The 18844-nt window shown below is 32.8% G+C and overlaps 4 protein-coding genes across 4 annotated transcripts; all 4 read left to right on the top strand.

The window, feature by feature from the left end:
* The first annotated feature begins 4521 nt into the window (after positions 1 to 4521).
* Positions 4522 to 7008, top strand: LOC133671457 (mitogen-activated protein kinase kinase kinase 1b-like). Its single transcript, XM_062092225.1, has 5 exons — positions 4522 to 4623; positions 5409 to 5491; positions 5689 to 5771; positions 5895 to 6001; positions 6151 to 7008. Exons 1-5 carry the CDS (start codon positions 4522 to 4524, stop codon positions 7006 to 7008), a joined length of 1233 nt encoding a protein of 410 aa, XP_061948209.1.
* A 4086-nt stretch (positions 7009 to 11094) lies between these two features.
* Positions 11095 to 12274, top strand: LOC133671456 (mitogen-activated protein kinase HOG1-like). Its single transcript, XM_062092224.1, has 3 exons — positions 11095 to 11368; positions 11689 to 11810; positions 11957 to 12274. The coding sequence occupies exons 1-3, from the start codon at positions 11095 to 11097 to the stop codon at positions 12272 to 12274; spliced, it is 714 nt and encodes a 237-aa protein (XP_061948208.1).
* A 733-nt stretch (positions 12275 to 13007) lies between these two features.
* LOC133671010 (protein FAR-RED ELONGATED HYPOCOTYL 3-like) lies at positions 13008 to 15265 on the top strand. The gene is made up of 3 exons (XM_062091626.1): positions 13008 to 13209; positions 13729 to 14177; positions 14535 to 15265. The coding sequence occupies exons 1-3, from the start codon at positions 13011 to 13013 to the stop codon at positions 14736 to 14738; spliced, it is 852 nt and encodes a 283-aa protein (XP_061947610.1). The 5' UTR covers positions 13008 to 13010; the 3' UTR covers positions 14739 to 15265.
* A 1088-nt stretch (positions 15266 to 16353) lies between these two features.
* Positions 16354 to 17670, top strand: LOC133671455 (acetyl-CoA-benzylalcohol acetyltransferase-like). Its single transcript, XM_062092223.1, has one exon. It carries the CDS (start codon positions 16354 to 16356, stop codon positions 17668 to 17670), a length of 1317 nt encoding a protein of 438 aa, XP_061948207.1.
* The last annotated feature ends 1174 nt before the right edge of the window (positions 17671 to 18844 follow it).

Raw genomic sequence — 18844 nt, 5'->3', positions numbered from 1 at the left:
GAATGAAATTGAAAAAAAATATAATTTTATAAATTCTCAAATAAAATAAATAATAATCAAAATAATAGAGATCAAATCTAAAAAAAATGAAAGATGAAGAAATTAAAATAATAATAATTAACATTTCATAAATTATTTCAAATAAAATAAATAACAATTAAAAGAATGGAGATCAAATTTGATAAATAAAAAATTTCAATAAAAAATTGATAAGAAAAAAACAAATAACAATTATAAAAATGAGGATCAAAGTTAATATAAAAATTAAATTTTAAAAAATGAAATTGAAAAGTAAATATTCAAAACAAAATATATATATATATATATATATAGCAATCAAAAGTTTAAGGACCAAATTTGATATAAATAACAAATAATATGACATTTCTAAATTTTTCATAACTTCCAGAAAGTATTTTTTGCTCAAATTTTTTTTAAAAACACTTTCCTGGAAACCAAACTAAAACTTTCTTTGACTGGAAAGTATTTTTTATTGACCAACTTTTTTAATAGCAAACAAACACAAAAATATTTAAAAAGTAATTTCCCAAAAACTAGTTTTTGGAAAACAAACATAGCGTAAGTTTTATTCTATTTTTCATGTTTGTTTTTTTAGTGTAGTTGATGTCATGAGTTTGAAAAAAAAATATTAAAAAATATAGAGTTATTTTATTTTTATTATTCATAACAATCTCTTCTGTTCTTTTTGTTTTCACACACACACATATATATTCTTTGTATTTATTTAGGTTAAATTAATTTATTTTAAGTAATTCATTATATTATACAATATTAAAGAAACCCTATTATCTTCTCTAAATTTTATATTTCTCTTTATATTTTTAGATTATTTAACACTCTCTTTAGCAATAGAAACCTTGCGATTCAGAATTATAATCATATTAGAATTAATACTATATTTTAGTTTTTTAATTCATATTTTTCGGAGTGACTTTTTTTAGTGAATTAGTTGAAAAAATATGTATAAGTAATTAATATATATATATATATATATATAACTTGTGCTGGTTGAAAGTTAAAGTTCGATTAAACGATAGTACTATTAATAATAAAAAAATATGTCAGAAGGCATATTATTTTCCTCCAATTTAACATATATATATTAACATGTTATTTATTTATCATTGAGAGAGCTTTGGAAATCCAAAATGTGAATAAATGTGAAGTATTAAAATATATTCAATTTTCTATATATATATATATATATAAAACTTGTGTTGGTTGAATTATTTAAACGTGCTGATATCACTTACAATGTTAGTGACAGATGAGGGACCATGCATGACCAATAATTAAAAGTAGAAAGTCTTGAGTGACCAAAATTGAAGTAGAAGGACTAATGCGACTAATTTCCAAAACTGGAGGGACCTAGGACTTGTTTTACGGCCTCACAAAGGGCTGACATGGAGAATGTCATGGGTGTAGCCGTGTAGGTGTTACTGTAACAGAATAAACTAAAAGGAAAAGCGTGACGTCCACGGTGTTTTCACTGTAGCTGTAGATTTCTAGTGGCATTGTGTATTGCAATGATATACTAACAAGGAAAAGGGAACCCAGCCATAGCCAAGCCATAGCCAAGCCATGGGGGTATATTCTGATGGATCTTTTGGGATTTAACCTGATCTTCTATACTCTTTTCTTGTTACTTGCGAGAACGGTAAAAGTGTTGTAAAAAACTGATGTATAAAGAACAGATTAATATTTATGAACTAAGAAAAAAAAATAACAAAGAACAAAGAACAAAATCTTTACAGTTGAAAGAATAAAGAGTAGAAAATGTCTCAGTAGGTTACTGTTATCCCCAGTATTTTATTTATAGAAGAAAACAAGCATTACAGAAAAATAAAACACACTAAAAAAACATACCAGCTATGTTCTCCTTTATCAAAGGAGTTGTATGACAAGCTAGTCTAATCCTAGATAAGCTTAAACAAATGAATTGAAAGAAACATCCTAATCTAGATAATGCTATCAGGTAATAAATAGATAGCTATCAACTAACAGATAGATAGTAATGCAGTAGATTACTACAAAGTAATCCTGTTCCAGCTTTGGTATCAAACTTCAACACTCCTCCTTGGTTCCAAAGCTACACATTCCAATTCTTCCTCTCAGATCTTCAAACCTGTTTCCTGTTTGTAGTTCAACTGCTGCTTTGAATTTAACAAACTCAGCAAACACATAAGATTTTGATTTCAAAAAGTAAATCCAGCAGAATCTACTATAATCATCAACAAATAGAAGAAAATACTTTGAACCATTCGATGATTCATTATGCATCGGCCCACACACATCTGTGTGTACAAGCTGGAGTTTTGACAGTGCTTTGAATGCATTGTCAGGAAAAACAACTGTAGTTTGTTTTCCTAACTGATAGGCTTCACAAATACTCTTTTGTTCCTGTATATCTGGTAAACCGTGAGTCATCTGCAGGTCAGCTATTCTCTTTAAAGTTGCATAATTGAAGTGCCCCAACCGTTTGTGCTAAAGAACAGATTCATTGCCTTCACAAGTGTTAGCACTCAAACATACTTCTTTCCAATCAACATTAAAACTTCTGTTCATCATTTTGCAGAAAGCAGTAGCACTCCATTTTTATCTTTAATATCACATACTCCATCATTAAAGAATATTGAGTAACCAGATTCAATTAATTGTCCCACACTAACTAGATTCTGATTGATCTTAGACACATAAAGAACATTTTTAAGAGTTTTTATACCTGACAAAGTTTCTACTTCAATTGCTCCTTTTCCTTCAACCTTCACATAGTCTCCATTCCCAATTCTAACTCTAGATAGATAGCTTTTATCCAAATCTTTGAGTAAGCTCAGATCTGCAGTCATGTGATTAGTGCAGCCACTATCAATAAGCCATGATGAGTCATTTGCCTTGGTTGTGTTACACATCTCCTGTATTGTAGCCATGAATAAAAAATCTTCCTCCACTTCTGAACTCTCGGCTGCTTAAGCTTGTTTTTATGGTTCTGTTTTATTTTTGCAGAATCTTTGAATGTGACCAAATTGCTTGCAGTTTCGACATTGTGCATTCTTGAGCCAACACCAGGCTTCAAGATGATTAGTTTTCTGACAATATTTGCAAGCAGGAAAATGTTCTTTCTTCTCTTTCCCTTTAGTGAAGATGTTATTGTTGTTCTGTTGCCAGTTATTAGATTGCCAGCCTCTCCCTTTTTCTTTTTTTTCTTCTTGATTGTTTCTGTAAAAATTCTTAGCCCAACTCTTCTCCTTGTAAACTGCAACAGGAGCTCCTTCATTTGTTCCTTCTTGTCTATAAGCTTGTCTTTGCTCCACAGCTTGCAATGCATTTACCAGTTCTTGCAGGCTCATTTCAGAGAAATCTTTAGAATCTTCTAAAGAGCAAATTTTATGCTCAAATTTTTCTGGTAGACTTACCAGAACTTTCTTTACTATTCTTGAATCTGGAAAATCTTCTCCCAAAAGTCTCACTTGATTCACAAGTTTTGAAATTTGAGAAGAGAAGTCTTTAATGGTATCGGTTTCTCTTATCTTCAGACCTTCAAACTGCCTTCTGAGATTTAAAACTTGCATCGTCCTTGACTTCTCATCACCATGAAATTCTGCTTTTAATTTATCCCACGTTTCTTTGGCAGATTTACAAGCCATAATCCTTGTGAAGATTTCTTCGCTCACAGCATTATGAAGACAGGTAAGAGCTTTGAATCGCTTTGCCTTTTCTTCATTGAAAAATTTCATCTGTGCAATCGTAGGATTGTTTCCTAGTGGAGTGGGTTGCCTATCACTCTCCACTATCTCCCACAAGTTAAAAGCTTTGAGATATGTTTCCATTTTTACAACCCACATGCCATAATTCTGCCATGTGAACACTGGTGTTTTTGCTGGAAAATTTGCAGAATCCATTACTTAAAAAAAAAACTCACTTAATCTCTCGTGTTTCACTCACAAATCCTTCAAAGTAGAAAACTTTGATTTAACCTTACTATTCTCTCGTGTTTTCACTCACAAACCCTTCAAAGATCAGAAAAGTTCTGATACCAATTGTTGTAAAAAACTGCTGTATAAAGAACAGATTAATGTTTATGAACTGAGAAAAAGAACAAAGTCTTTACAGTTGAAAGAACAAGGAGCAGAAAATGTCTCAGTTGGTTACTGTCATCCTCAATGTTTTATTTATAGAAGGAAACAAACATTACAGAAAAATGAAACATACTAAAGAAACGTACCAGTTATGTTCTCCTTTATCAAAGGAGTTGTATAACAAGCTAATCTAATCCTAGATAAGCTTAAACAAATGAATTGAAAGAAACATCCTAATCTAGATAATGCTATTAGCTAACAAATAGATAGCTATCAGCTAACAGATAGATAGCAATACAGTAGATTACTACAAGTAATCATGTTCCAGCTTTGGTACCAAACTTCAACAAAATGGTCTATTATGCAGGGTAATCTCTACTTCCTTTTATTTTCTTATTAGAGACCGAGTCCTCTGGTTATGACAATGTCAGGACTCAAGATTGACGAGTTCTCGAGGGCGAAGATGGATGCAATAGCAAAAGAGCTGGTGGAGGAGAAATCGTTGGCCTATTCAGGGCTTCTAGAAGTTATTTTCTTCTAGGAGTTATTTTATTATGTCAAAATTGTATAATTTGATTATTAATATACAAATATTTCTTAACATCATCTGAAAGGGGAAGGGGAAGCGAGTGAACAATGGTTATCACTGTTACCATAGAACAGTCCGGTTTTTCTGGTTTTTTTTGCTAAAAAACCGACCCGAACAGATCGAACAAAACCGGTTCGGTTTGAACCGGTTCTCGATTTGAACCGGTTCTCAGTTCGGTCCCGGTTGTATTAATAAAAAATATTATTTTCTGATATGATTGTATTTTTTAGTTAAAATCGTAAACACTCCTGGTAGAAACCAATATAACCCTGATTTTACCATTTCATCTTCCAAAGTTCAACAAAGTCAACGAAGAAAGAAAAAAAAAACCCAGCGCTTGCTGACATTAGTTACTTGGAGATATTTTTCTTTTTCATACCACTCTGATGCCCGGGGGACGAGTACACAGCACCTTGTGCGAAACGATACTATTCCTTTGACAATGACCTCAGCGCTTGTTCTAGCTACGAGATTTGAAAATGTTGACAAAACAATCGCAATAACCAGCTCAACTTCATTAGGGCAGCACTTTCTCTGTTTTCCCTTCCTCCTCCACCCCTTTTCAACCCCCACTTCAGTTAATCCTTTCTCAACCTTCCCCAATTGATTTCTTTTGATCATCTTGTCCTCCTGCCTGGTCTTCTCCAATGCCTTCTTCGAGCACACAAGCTGCCTGTTCATCATCTTTTTCTTTTCCAGATAATGCGGACGCCTTTGCTCAGCTTGAAACAGGGTTGGTACAAACCTCGAGGCCGGTTATTGAGGCAGCGGCCCATTCTGTTGGATATGGTGCTCCATATATCGGGTAATCTTACTTTCATTTTTATTCTTGGAATACACCAATTCATTATTTTGATTTCATATCAGGTGTTATGTCTTAAAATACTATCAGACACAATTTTTGAGTTCCATGCTCATGAGTCATGGTAAAGAGAAACATTTATGTTTTATCCTGACTTGATTTGACCTAATGCTTATTGCCAATTTTTCCTTCCTTTGTAGTGGAGTGTCAGGATTAACAGAAAATATTCCTCAAACAATACTGAAAAAGCTAGACAGTCCAATTCAGAATGAGGAGATTGGAGGTATGCCATCCTTATCTTTGAATTTCAACGTTAACGTTTTGTTGTATCTATCCCTAAAAGAGGTCCTTCTTATACTTCTTGTGGGTTTCTCCTTTTATTTTCCTTAATTTTCATCCTCTGCAGGTGCTGCTGTTTTCAGCAAACCAGATTATAATGACTCTGTTTTACAGTGTCTAGAGGAAATTGCAAGGGGCAATCACTACAATGATGTTAATTCTCTTGCACTGAAGGTAACCAGCTGCTGGTCTAGTTTTTCTATTCCATTTTATCATTTTTTTTTAATTATTATTGGTAGCAGTTATGCGCTGAATTTGGAGTTCACTTGTGGATTGGTATACACAAAGTGAAAAGCATAACGATTGTGCCAAATGTTTGGCAGATTAGTAGACGAAGACTTGCAATTACAAATTGGGAAAGGGGTGGTCTTATTGGAAAAGGTTCATTCGGATCAGTATACGAAGGATCTGATGAAAAGGGATCATTTTTTGCTGTGAAGGAAGTTTCGCTTGGTAATAAAAAAAGTCTAGGCCTTCTCCGGAACGAGATTGCTATATTGAAACGCTTGGATCATGAAAACATAATTCAGTATTATGGAACAGACAGGGATGAAGAAATGCTTTATATGTTTCTAGAGCTTGTAAGTCGTGGCACCCTTGAACAAGCATATAAGAATTGCCCTTTCAAGGAATCCCAAGTTTCTCATTATACTCGACAGATATTGGAAGGTCTGAAGTATCTTCATGGTTGTAATGTGATTCATAGAGATCTTAAATGTGCAAACATACTGGTGACCGAATTTGGAAACATAAAACTTGCTGATTTTGGTCTGTCTAAATTTATGGAAGATGGTCAGTCTTTGAAGCCAGGCTTGGTAAGTTTATTATGGATGGCTCCGGAGGTTGCTAATCCTAAAAGTGGCGGGTATGATTTTCGAGCTGATACATGGAGCCTTGGATGCACTGTGGTGGAAATGCTGACCCGAAAGTATCCACAGTATAATGTTAGGAGTACCTTCTTTGCCTTAGAACGTGCCATTAGAAAGGGCACAGGACCTATCATTCCTGATTCTCTCTCACAAACTTCGAAGGACTTCATCAAAAAATGCCTGCAGCCAGATCCAAGCATGCGTCCAACTGCTGCCGAGCTTTTAGTTCATCCTTTCGTGAATGAATCATCTTGCACCCAACCTGATCTTAGCGAATTGCTGTTCGGTGAACAATATGAAAGTGTAAACTGAATTCTTCTTATTCATTGAATTAATTGATACAATATTTATAGCACTACCTTTAGTATAATAACAGAATCAGTTGAAAAATAACAAACTTTGCAACAGAATATAACTGAATATAACTGCCTGCCATGCTTAGTATAACAGCTTTAGTATTCAACGTGTTCTAACTTATCAGTGCAGCAGCTTTAGCTTTAGTAGTTTCTTCCCAATGTAATATCTTCAATGTGTCAAGCCGTAGACGTCTGCTTGACTAAATATATTCAATACAACCTTTTAGTTTTGATGAATCTGTACTCTGTGCAGCTGAACATTCCCAGCAGTACTCAATGAAGTTGGTTAGCCAGCCAGCCGAGGACATATAATCTTCTGGTCTTTTTTTTGAATCCTTATCTTCTGGTTATTCTCCTAGATGTACTAATCAGGATGCTCATACTTTAAGCAAACTGGCTATTAGCTCAGATCAGCAGCAAATCTGGATTGAGGATTGACCTCAGTCTATCCATAATCTTCTTATCTCTGATGCAAACCATGTTTCTCATCAATAATATTTCTTCAGCGCTTGCGAGATCAGAAAAGAAACATTAAGCACTACTACAGTGGAGAGTACCCGTTCCAGCAGCTGCAAGCAGATTACCACAATGGGATTAATCCTATCCCTCCCTATGGCGTTATTCATATCATTGATTTTCTGGAATGAACAGGCTTCTTACAATGCTAGTGACAGATGGAGGGACCATGCATAACCAATTATTAAAAGTAGAAAGTCTTGAGTGACCCAAATTGAAGTAGAAGGACTAATGTGACTAATTTCCAAAACTGGAGGGACCTAGGACTTGCTATACGGCCTAACAAAGGGCTGACATGGAGAACACTTTTCATAAGTTCTGAAAAAATTAAAAATATTATATTATTTGTTGATTATATCAAATTTGATCCTTAAATTTTTTATTATTATATATTTTGTTTTAAGTTTTTTTTTTCAATTTCATCCCTTAGAATTTGATTTAATTTGATTTTTATATCAACTTTGGTCCTTATTTTTATGATTTTTATTTACTTCTCTTTTTAATTTCTCAATTGAAATTTTTTATCAATCAGATTTGGTCTTTATTCTTTTTTTTGTTATTTATTTTATTTGAAATAATTTATAAAATTATATTTTTTTTTAATTTCATCATCTCTCAACTTTTTTATCTATTATATTTAATCTCTATTATTTTAATTATTATTTATTTTATTTGAGATAATTTATAAAATTATAATTTTTTTAATTTTATTTTCATTTAACTTTTTAATTTATAAGATTTGTTCCTTATTATTTTAATTAACTTGAAAAAAAAATATTAACAATTTATTTGTTAGCTCATTTTTCATGACATAGCTAAACACTGAAAAATATTTTTCAATTTATTTTCCATGATATTACCAAATATCAGAAAATAATTCACTTTTCAGGAATGTATTTTTCAAGGAAACCACTTTTCAAAAGAAAACTACTTTCCAGCAAACAAACAAGACTTTAATTTTATTTTTATATCGACTTTGGTCCTCATTTTTATGATTGTTATTTGTTTTTCTCTTATTATTTTCTTAATTGAAATTTTTTATCTATAAGATTTAGTCCTTATTTTTTTTATTGTTATTTATTTTATTTGAAATAATTTATAAAATTATATTTTTTTTTATTTCATCATCTTTCAACTTTTTTATCTGTTAGATTTGATCGCTATTATTTTGATTGTTCTATATTTTATTTGAAATAATTTATGAAATTAGATTATTTTCAATTTTATTCTCATTCAACTTTTTAATTTATAAGATTTGTTTCTTATTATTTTAATAAACTTGATAAAAATATTAACAATTTATTTTCCTGCTTATTTTTCATGACATGGTCAAATACTAGAAAATATTTTCCAATTTATTTTTCATTATACTACTAAATATCAAAAAATAATTTGCTTTTCAAAAAATTACTTTTAAGTAAATAAACAATACCCTAGTAGCAATTCAGTTTCCTTTTTGAATTTTTGAATATATACTAAAATTAATTAAATGCTCTTGAAGTAAAAAAAATAACTTTCAGTCAAGGGTTTCTTATGTCTTTTCAAATTTTTTTTGTTATTTATGAATGTACAATAAAATTACTTGATTTCTTTTTAAGTAAAAAACCCCTTCACTCAAGGGTTTTTTTTCTTCTCATATTTGTTTGTTTATTTTTTTAATTTGCTTTTTGGTTGAGCACATTATGTTCTTTTAATAAAAATTAAATAATATTAAAATTTAAAAAGTTGTAGGCGTTAGGAAGGCACCCATGCACTTTATGCAGCTTGTACGATATCTTCTAGTGCAAAACCTGTCATTCTACAATGTTATTAAATGTGTAACAACATCCTTTTTCTCATAGTGCAATGCATATCCATGGCCGCTGGGCAGCTGATAGACTCTCTCTTTTTTCCTCTCCTCCCCCACAAATTACAAGTTTGTCATCTTTATTTAAGCTTTTTCAGCTTCAATCCTCTTTCTTTTTATTTTTAATTTTTATCCTTAGTTCTTTTGTGAAAATTTTATTTCTTTTCAATTTAATTCTTCAATTCTAATTTCTCATGTATTTATGTTTTTAATTTAGTCCTTATTTTTTTTATTCCTGATTTTTTTTTCTTTGCTCTATTATAAAAGGGTTTTTTTTTAATTTCACTCTACAATCCAAGTTTATAGAGTATTATTTTTGTCATTTTGGTCCTTATTTTTTTTATTTTTTTCCTTTTGTTAATGCTTTTATTCTTTTCAATTCAAAACTCAAATTGAAAATTTGTTGTTGCCATCTAATTTGTTCTCTTTTTTCCGAGTTTAACCCTCATTAAAATATTATTTTAATTGCTATATTTTATTTCGAATCTTTTATTGTTATTTATTTATTTATTCAATTTCATCCTTCAGTGTTTTATTTTTTGGGGATCAAGCTTTATAATTTTTTCATGTATAGTGCTTTCAGTCTGATAACCTGGGTCACGAGTTTAAAAAATTAACAGGGGGTTGACATCTTTTTTTTTTCTTATTTCTCTTTCGATATCCTCGAATGATATTGTTTTGTTTTTTCAATAACTTTTTGGTTTTTTTATATTTTTTTTTCTTTTAGATTATCCTGATTTCATGATCTAAAACATAAGTTTGACAGGTTAACCTTAACTAGCTCAACCCTTAATGCTCAAATTACATGTCTATCATGTTAGCTCGGATTGGCTTACATCATTTTTTTTATCCCTTTTTTACTCTATTCCGTCTTACCATGTTTAATTAACTAAAAAATAAACAATATTGTCTTTTCGCTCTTGAATAAAGCTTTTTTTTTCAATCATAATCGTTTTTTAATATATTTTTTTTGTTTGTTATTGTTGTGTTTTTTTTGTATGATGTAAATAAAGCTAATTTATTTAATTGGTTGAAATTATAACCTAAATTATTGGATTTCTTTTTAAAAAAAAAAAAAACACTCGCAGCATCTAAATATCTTTATAAAAAAAAAATAGCTATTACATGCATCGTGGTGCGTGATAAATCTAATGACATACAAGATACACAAGGGTATTAGTAAAACCTTCCATACACAAGTGGTGTATTTAAGGAAAATCTTGAAATAACTATCCCAAGCCAACTCTCAAAAGTTAAAACCATTTGTAGATGCTGTTGATAAGCAGGGATAACTCTCGGATTTGAGATCTTTCTCTTCCTGCAAAAATAGTTAATATCTGGCAGTTCACTTGTGGATTGGTAGAAGACAAAGTGAAAAGCATAACAATTATGCCAAATCCTTGGCAGATTAGTAGACGAACGAAGACGTACAATTAAGAACTGGAACAAGGGTGATCTTATTTTGGAAGCGGGTCATTCGCATCAGTATACAGAGGATCCAGTGAAGATGGAATATTTTTTGCTGTGAAGCAAGTTTCACTTAGTGATTAGAAACCTCTTTGCTCTCTTGAGAAGGAGATTGCTATATTGAGACTTTTGGATCATGAAAACATAATTCAGTACTATGGAACAGACAAGGATAAAAAAAAAAGCTTTATATCTTTCTAGAGCTTGTAAGCCATGGCACCCTTGAACAAGCATACAAGAATCAATCACCCTTTCATGGAATCCCAAGTTTCTCATTATACTCGACAGATTTTGCAGGGTCTGAAGTATGTTCATAGTTGTAATGTGATTCACAGAGATCTTAAATGTGCAAACATATTGGTGACCGAATCTGGAAACATAAAACTTGCTGGTTTTGGTTTGTCTATTATGGAAGATAGCCAGTCTTTGAAGCCTGGCTCGAGAAGTTCATATTGGATGGCTCCGGAAATTGCTAATCGTAGAAGTGGTGGGTATGATTCTCGAACTGATATATGGAGCTTTGGATGCACAGTGGTGGAAATGTTGCTGAGATTTTAGATCATACTAATTTCTTGAATAAACCATCTTGCACACAACATGATCCTAGTGTATTGCTGTTTGGAGCAAAGGTGAACCTTCAACATTTTTTTTCAAAACTTATTGTATATGGAATTGGATTCTAAATCTGCAAGTTCAAACATTTACTTTTGATGAATCAGTAGTGTTTAAAATTCCCAACAGGACGTAATAATGCTGCAAGCTGTAAGATTATTTTGCTTTGGGATTTTTCTTTTTTCTTATGGTCAGGAAGATGGATCATAAATTTTATTTGGAGAGCGTGCCTCAATGTCCTTCCCGCCAAGGATAACTTGGAAAAGAGAGGAGTGCAGGTTAAGAATATGACGGGAACACCAGCCCTGGAGATTGAGGTCAATATGGAACCACGGCGAGCCACCAAAACTGGAACCCACCTGCTGCCGCCTGATACTCAACACAGAAGTTGCCATTTTTGACAACGAAGGTATTGGCTTAGACGCTATTATCAGAAATGATAACGGTGAGGTTATCTGTGCAGCATCAAAATTCTTTGGTGTGTCCTCCCCATCTGATATCGGGGAAGCTCTACTACAATGGGAAGTGCCCGTTTCAGCAGCTGCGTGCAGATTGCTTAGGCCCCACGGAGGAAACTTTCTTCAATGTAACTGATGATAATCCTAAGCATCAAACTCAATTTGAACATGCATTTATCTTAAAACCCCAGCTTATGGCCAGATGTTGCACGAAAAACCTCCAATCTGGTTTCCGTCATGCCAGGATTTGCAAGGGAACTGATGCCAATCAGCATTTACTTTCCACCATCCATGCCAAGAGCTACTTCAAGAAATATGTATGATCTCTTTCTTTGTTTGAAACTAGATTCTGTTAGAACTAGAGCCCAGTACTAGCCAGTCAGATTTGCCAGCGGGCTGTATGTTGTCTCGGCTACGAACGATCCAGAGTATAGATTTGAAATGTGGATGGCGAACATTTTAAAAGAAGAGGATAGATTTGAACTAGTAAATTTAAAGAATATTAAAATGAATATTTTGAGAAATTTAAGGATGTGAGTTGCCTCTTCCCCTCTATCTAACTCATAATTATCAAATCTGACTCAGATTCTTAAAATATTATAAAAATAATATTTTTTTTATATTTTATATAAAAAAATTATCATTCTAAAATTAACTCATGATTTTTTTAATAAAATAAAATTATTTTAAAATAAATTCAAGTTGACTTTCCAACTATAACTTGATGTAGTTAACTCGTGAAACTAATTTTGAGATGAATTTGATAATTATAGTTTAAGATTTAGTTGAGCGGCTAAATTTCATATTCACAAGTTTCTTGGACTTAGTTTCAATTTTGCTCTCAAATAATTTATTTATCAGTTTTATACCTTAAGTAAGTTAATTTAATACAAGGAATTCTGGAAGCAGGACCCATTTGAGAAATCCAAATTGTTTTGGGATAGAATTGATAAACAAATTGTTTTTGGGTGAAAATTTATACCACCCAAGTAGATGGGGGTATATTTGAGGCTTGCCTAAAAGAAACCCCTTAATTCAACGACAACTGACATGTCATTCATGATCAAAACGACATGTTGTCAAATCTATTCAAGTTTGTCTGGTGGCATCAAAACACTTGAGTTTCACGATCATCTCTCTCTAGACTCTGATCCATCTTATCCCTACTCACCAAAACCCAAAAATACCTCTCTAAACTCTCGAAATTACCTGCCATACCCTTCTCAGTTCTGGGTCTCTCTGATCTTCGCTGCATCAAGTAAGTTGCAATCTTTCTCTCTCTGGGTCATCTTTAATTTTCTTTTCTTTATTGAATCATACAAAAAGTTTGTGTTTTTGAATGCAAAGTATAGCTCACTGTTACTTTTTAATGCTATAGAGTTTCCATCTTTCTTTTTTCATTTTTTCATTGGGTTGTGGTATGAGAAAAGAAAGAATGAATCTTTTGGTTTCTTGATGTTGTTTTAATGCATGGTCTGATTGGTTTCTGAGAAAAGAGAGGAAAATGAAAGAGAGAAAACAAGAAGAAATGAAACAGTTGTTGTTAGTGTTTCTTGATGTTTTGTATAGTGTTGAATGATGCTCTTGACATAAAAGTTGGGCTTTTTTTTGGTGGGCGGTTTAATTTATTGTTTACTTGGTTTTAGCTGCTGTAGAGAAGAGTGAATTATGCTGTTTTTGGTTTATTCTTGTCAAATTTTGAGCTTCATGTTTAAAGATGAATAAGGGATTTTAAATGGGTTTAAAGGTAATATTGAATTGTGTTATTGTGTGGCAGTGGATGTAGATGAGAGGATTGATATAGCAGAGAGCTCTATTGGAAATGAATTGGTTGAACATGGTGGTGAATTGGTTGAACATGAAGGTGATGATATGGTTGTAGAACCACTTGAGGGCATGGAGTTTGAATCAGAAGATGCTGCCAAGATATTCTATGATGAATATGCCCGGCGGATAGGATTTGTAATGCGTGTAATGTCTTGTCGTCGTTCTGAAAGAGATGGGAGGATTCTTGCCAGGCGACTTGGGTGTAATAAGGAGGGTTATTGTGTAAGCATTCGAGGGAAATTTGGAAATGTTCGAAAGCCACGACCAAGTACTAGAGAAGGTTGTAAAGCGATGATTCATGTTAAGTTTGATAAGTCTGGAAAATGGGTGATAACGAAATTTGTAAAGGACCATAATCATCCACTTGTAGTAGCCCCACGTGAAGCTCGTCAAACGTTGGTGAGTTTTCCTCTCTGTTTTTTAACTATGCATGCTGCTTCCATGCTTTACCATCTCTATATGCCATTGACATGTGATTCTGTAGCCTTATTCTCTCTGGTAATTAAATAAGCTTTTAAGGAAAATATTTAATTCCTTGAATAAAACTTTCACTTTCTCTGTTCTTTTGTTGGTTTTCATGATTGACAAATACAAGTGTAAAAATCCAGGGCATCACATGCTATTTCTTCCAGACTAACAAACTGGGATGTGGTTAATATGTGCTTGGAAGAAAGATTTCTATTGCTTTGAGGTTGTGGAAGGATAATATCTGCATATCTGACGTGATCTGAATATTGTTTTATATTTACCTTGTAGGATGAAAAAGACAAAAAAATTCAAGAATTAACTGCTGAATTGAGAAATAAGAAGAGGTTATGTGCCACTTATCAAGAACAGCTAAGTGCATTTGTGAAAATTGTTGAAGATCACAGTGAGAAGCTATCCAAGAAAGTTAAAAATGCGGTAGAAAATCTAAAAGAATTTGAGTCTATTGAGCAGGAGCTCATGCAGCATACATAGTCTCAGCATTTGGTGTAAGTACTTAGCTATTACTTCTTCAACTCCGGTAGTTGTACAATCTTTTTGACTGTTGTTCTCTGTTTTGTCTCTTCATCGGAAGCAGAAACTGACACAGCAATTAGAAATGTAGTTATAGGATATTGCTATGTTTTCGAATTTGTAATCCATGCGAGTTTTGTTGGGGGGGGGGGGGGTTGGGCGGCGGCGGGCTAGTTTGCAGGTTTATTATGTTTTAGTGCACATGTCGATGGAGGCGCCACAATAAGTTATGGAAGTTTTTGAAGACAAAAATTTCCTTTTTTAGCAGTCTTGATTTGTATAGCAAACTAGTAATATGAAGTACTGGCAGGGTATGATTTAGTATGCTCTTGCAAGTGATGCATTTTTATGATAGGACATGGATCTTTCAAATAGATGGGTGGAACCCTCTCTTCTTTTCTCATACTCTCCAGATTAACTCATTGTTCACCCTGGTGTTGTAGCAATGCTGTCACCGTATAAGATGAATGCAATTGTTATTTTTATCACCTCAAATTTGCTCTGCTTCTTGTTGAAACCAACTGACTTTCTGTATATAATACTAGTATATTTATCCGCACTCCACAGCAGGTTAATAATTTTTTTTTAAATATAAAAAAAATATTAAGAGCATAAATAGTATTTTAAGTGTCTTGGATCTGACGGCCATGTCAGTTCCAAGTGGCTTGGGTCTGGCGGCCATGCCGGTCCCATGTCAGCCCCAACCCTTGCCTAACCCAAGCAAACACAAACAAATATAAGATAAATGCACTTTAATTGTGAAGAGACATGCCGGTCCCATGTCTCTTGATCTGCACTGATTTTCTCATAATATTTAGCTTTTGTTATAATGGTTAGTTTTGAGAAACATGCTAAATATAAGCAACTCATGCGTTTACCCATCAATCAACTTTCATGAAACATTGCAAAATCTTGATTGAGGCATAACTCTGAACGATGTAGTTATGTGTTCATCAATCATTTTGTTTATGTGGTTATGATGAATAAGTTATAAGAATTGATCTTAAGCAGTTTTTATAAAATTCTATTTAGTTGCAACTAGATGCTTTTTTCCTTGTAGCTTCTGTTTTTCACCTGTACTTGTGTTTCTTTGACTGATTTTCCTGTCTATGGGATTTGATAAGGAAAATTGTGGGATTGAAATATGGAATTCTAAGAATTACTTTGTTTTGTTTGCAAAATAATGTAATGGCCGTAATGGAAAACAATTTTCCTTTTATATTTTCAGTTTTCTTCTCTTTTTCTGGTTTTTCTTTTCTAATAGAAAATCAGAATGATTATCAAGAACCTGACATTTTCCAAGTACTGTTAAAATAATGAAGATAAAAAAATCAAACATTAAGTATAATAATGTAACATTAAAAGTAATTAATAACCAAAAGAAAACTCGTAATTTAATTACTTTAAAGGTATTGAAAATTCAACTGAAGAATAAACCTACAAATATCTTCATTTTAATCTATTAAGGTACAGATAATAAGTTCAAACTACTATAATATTTATGAAACTTGTCTGCAACTCTAAGGTCTAGCCAAGAGAAGATCTGTCTCTTCAACTAGGCACCCAACTGGAGAACATGAGGGTTGAAATTGTTTCCAGGAAATTCATTACTCCATCATCTTCAACCCCACCTCAACTTAGAAGCTGCGAAATATCAGCCTTGGATCAGCTTCTTCCTCCAGTTTATGTAGGATTAACATATTTTTACCCGGCTGACGAAAACATTCAAGGAGCCAAGCATTCCGAAAGAGGAAAGCAGTTGGAGGAATCATTATCCAAAATCTTAACCCTCTATTATCCGGTGGCAGGGAGATATGATGAAGAAAAGCTGTTGATCGATTGCAACGACAAAGGGGTAGAATATTTGGAAGCTGAAGTAAGTGGACGACTCTCTCAAATTTTAAATGGGGAGTTGCAGCCTGAGCAGTTGAATCAGTTTCTTCCGTATCCTGTTGCATCACCCACAAGTCCATTAGTAGCTGTGCAAGTAAGCACTTTCGAGTGCGGTGGACTGGCTGTCGGCTTGCGCATTTCACACAAGATATGTGATGCAGCGACATTAACCTCATTTGTCAATGGATGGGCAACAACAAGTCGAGTTGGTATTGATGAAGTGCCCCGGCCGAGTTTTGCTCTGCCATCCCTCTTTCAGACAAGAGAGACAACTCAAATCCTGAAAGCAACTCCGGTTAAAAATGGAGCTAGGGTCGTGACAAGAACTTTTGTGTTTAGCAGGCCTGCAGTAGCCAACCTGCAAGTGATCGCCAGAACAAGAGATGATGATTTGGAAGGAGGGAAAGGCCAACCTTCGCGAGTCCAAGTAGTGACTGCAATTGTATGGAGGGCTCTGATTAAGGTGGCTAAACTTAAGCATGGATACCTGAGGCCATCTGCCTTAATTCATGGAGTGGAAATGAGAAAGAGGTCAGCATTACCGATACCACCAAATTGCTTCGGAAACATGTTGAGGGTTTCGATGGCTCGATTTGCGGCAGACGAGAGCAAAATGGGGTTGCCTGACCTGGTCATTCCGGTAAGGCAGGCGATAAGGGACGCCGTTTCGGATTGCCAAAACGCAATAAGCTATGATGATTTGTTGTTGGGAGCAGCAGGGAGTTTCAGTGAATGGAATGTGGAAGCAAGTAAAAGTGAGATAGATGTGTATACGTTTACTAGCTGGTGTGGTTTCCCCATTTATGAAGTGGATTTTGGCTGGGGGAAGCCTGCATGGGTGAGCAGTCCCCATAAGCCAGTACCAGTGGTGAACTTGCTGGACACCAAAGATGGTGGAGTTGAAGTATGGATGACTGCAGAGGAAAAGGACATGATCCTTTTTCAACAAGACCCTGAGATTATTGCCCTCACTGATTCTCGATTGAAGAATAATGTCTAAATTATATTACAAGATTATTGCCCTTCACAGCTTCTCAACTTTGTGCAATGTCAACTGTTCCCAAAATAAATAAATAAAATCTAAACCATAGCAATTTCTTTTCGCGTTCCTACTTTTTATGTACTTTTTATATATAAACGATATCGTTTTGAAGATGACAAATTATTAAATCCTAATTAATTTATCTATAAAAAATAAGTTTAATTTTAAAATAATTATGTTAAAGTAATTTCACATGATTTAATTTTAAATTGGGGCTAAGTAATGGGTTGGGTTGAGATGTTTTTTCTATCAATTTCATCTTTTTCTTTTTTATTTGTCTTTTAAATCATTCAATTTCTTTTGTACATTTCATTTTAACTTAAATACCTCATCTAATTAACTTAAATTCATTTTAAACTATTTTATTTATCAAAAACAACTTCTAAATTATGACTATGAAGAGTTATAGTCCTTTTTCTTTATATAAATTGTGTCAAACAGACTCATGATTATGAAAATGATCAATAAATCAATCAGACATCTACAGATCTTGATGCTTTTGCTTGTGCTCTACAAAATCAATTGGAAGGTTGAGAATCTTCATTCTCCATTTTATTTAAAAAATATATGAGCATTCCACTTGTAAACTAAGGTGTGATCATGGTAAGTTTTTATTTAAAAAAGAATATTGTTGTTAAAAAAGAAAAGGTGTTTTCATAAAACAAAATAACATGAATAAGAAAAGAGAGCTTTAATTAAAGAAAAGTTTTCTTTTTATTTTTGAATAATTAATGTTAATTGTTTTTAGCTTTTATTCAAAAAAACTATGTTGCTAATAATAATAACATGTTTTTGTCAAAAAAAAACAATACATAAATAAAAAGATAATTTTACCTAAAAAAATATTATTTTTCAATAAAATTTAAATCATGGATTTTTATGAATACCTATTTCGATTTTCATAAAATCAAATAAAAATATATTTCAAAAAAAAACCAAAGAATATTGTGCGAATACACTTGAATACAGTACCAATTCATTTTCTATAAGTTTAGAGTTCTTTATTTGAAGAATATCATATTGTTTTTACAGCCAACAACAATAAATTAAAACTTCATGATAGAAATAAATATAAAACACCTTTGTTTTTTTTTTCATAAATATAATTAGATGTGATCATGAGTATTTTAAT

The sequence above is a fragment of the Populus nigra genome, chromosome 13 (assembly GCF_951802175.1).
Source record: "Populus nigra chromosome 13, ddPopNigr1.1, whole genome shotgun sequence".
NCBI classification, from domain to species: domain Eukaryota; kingdom Viridiplantae; phylum Streptophyta; class Magnoliopsida; order Malpighiales; family Salicaceae; genus Populus; species Populus nigra.
Note: the sequence above shows the minus strand (reverse complement) of the source record. Positions and strands in the feature narration are given on the sequence as shown.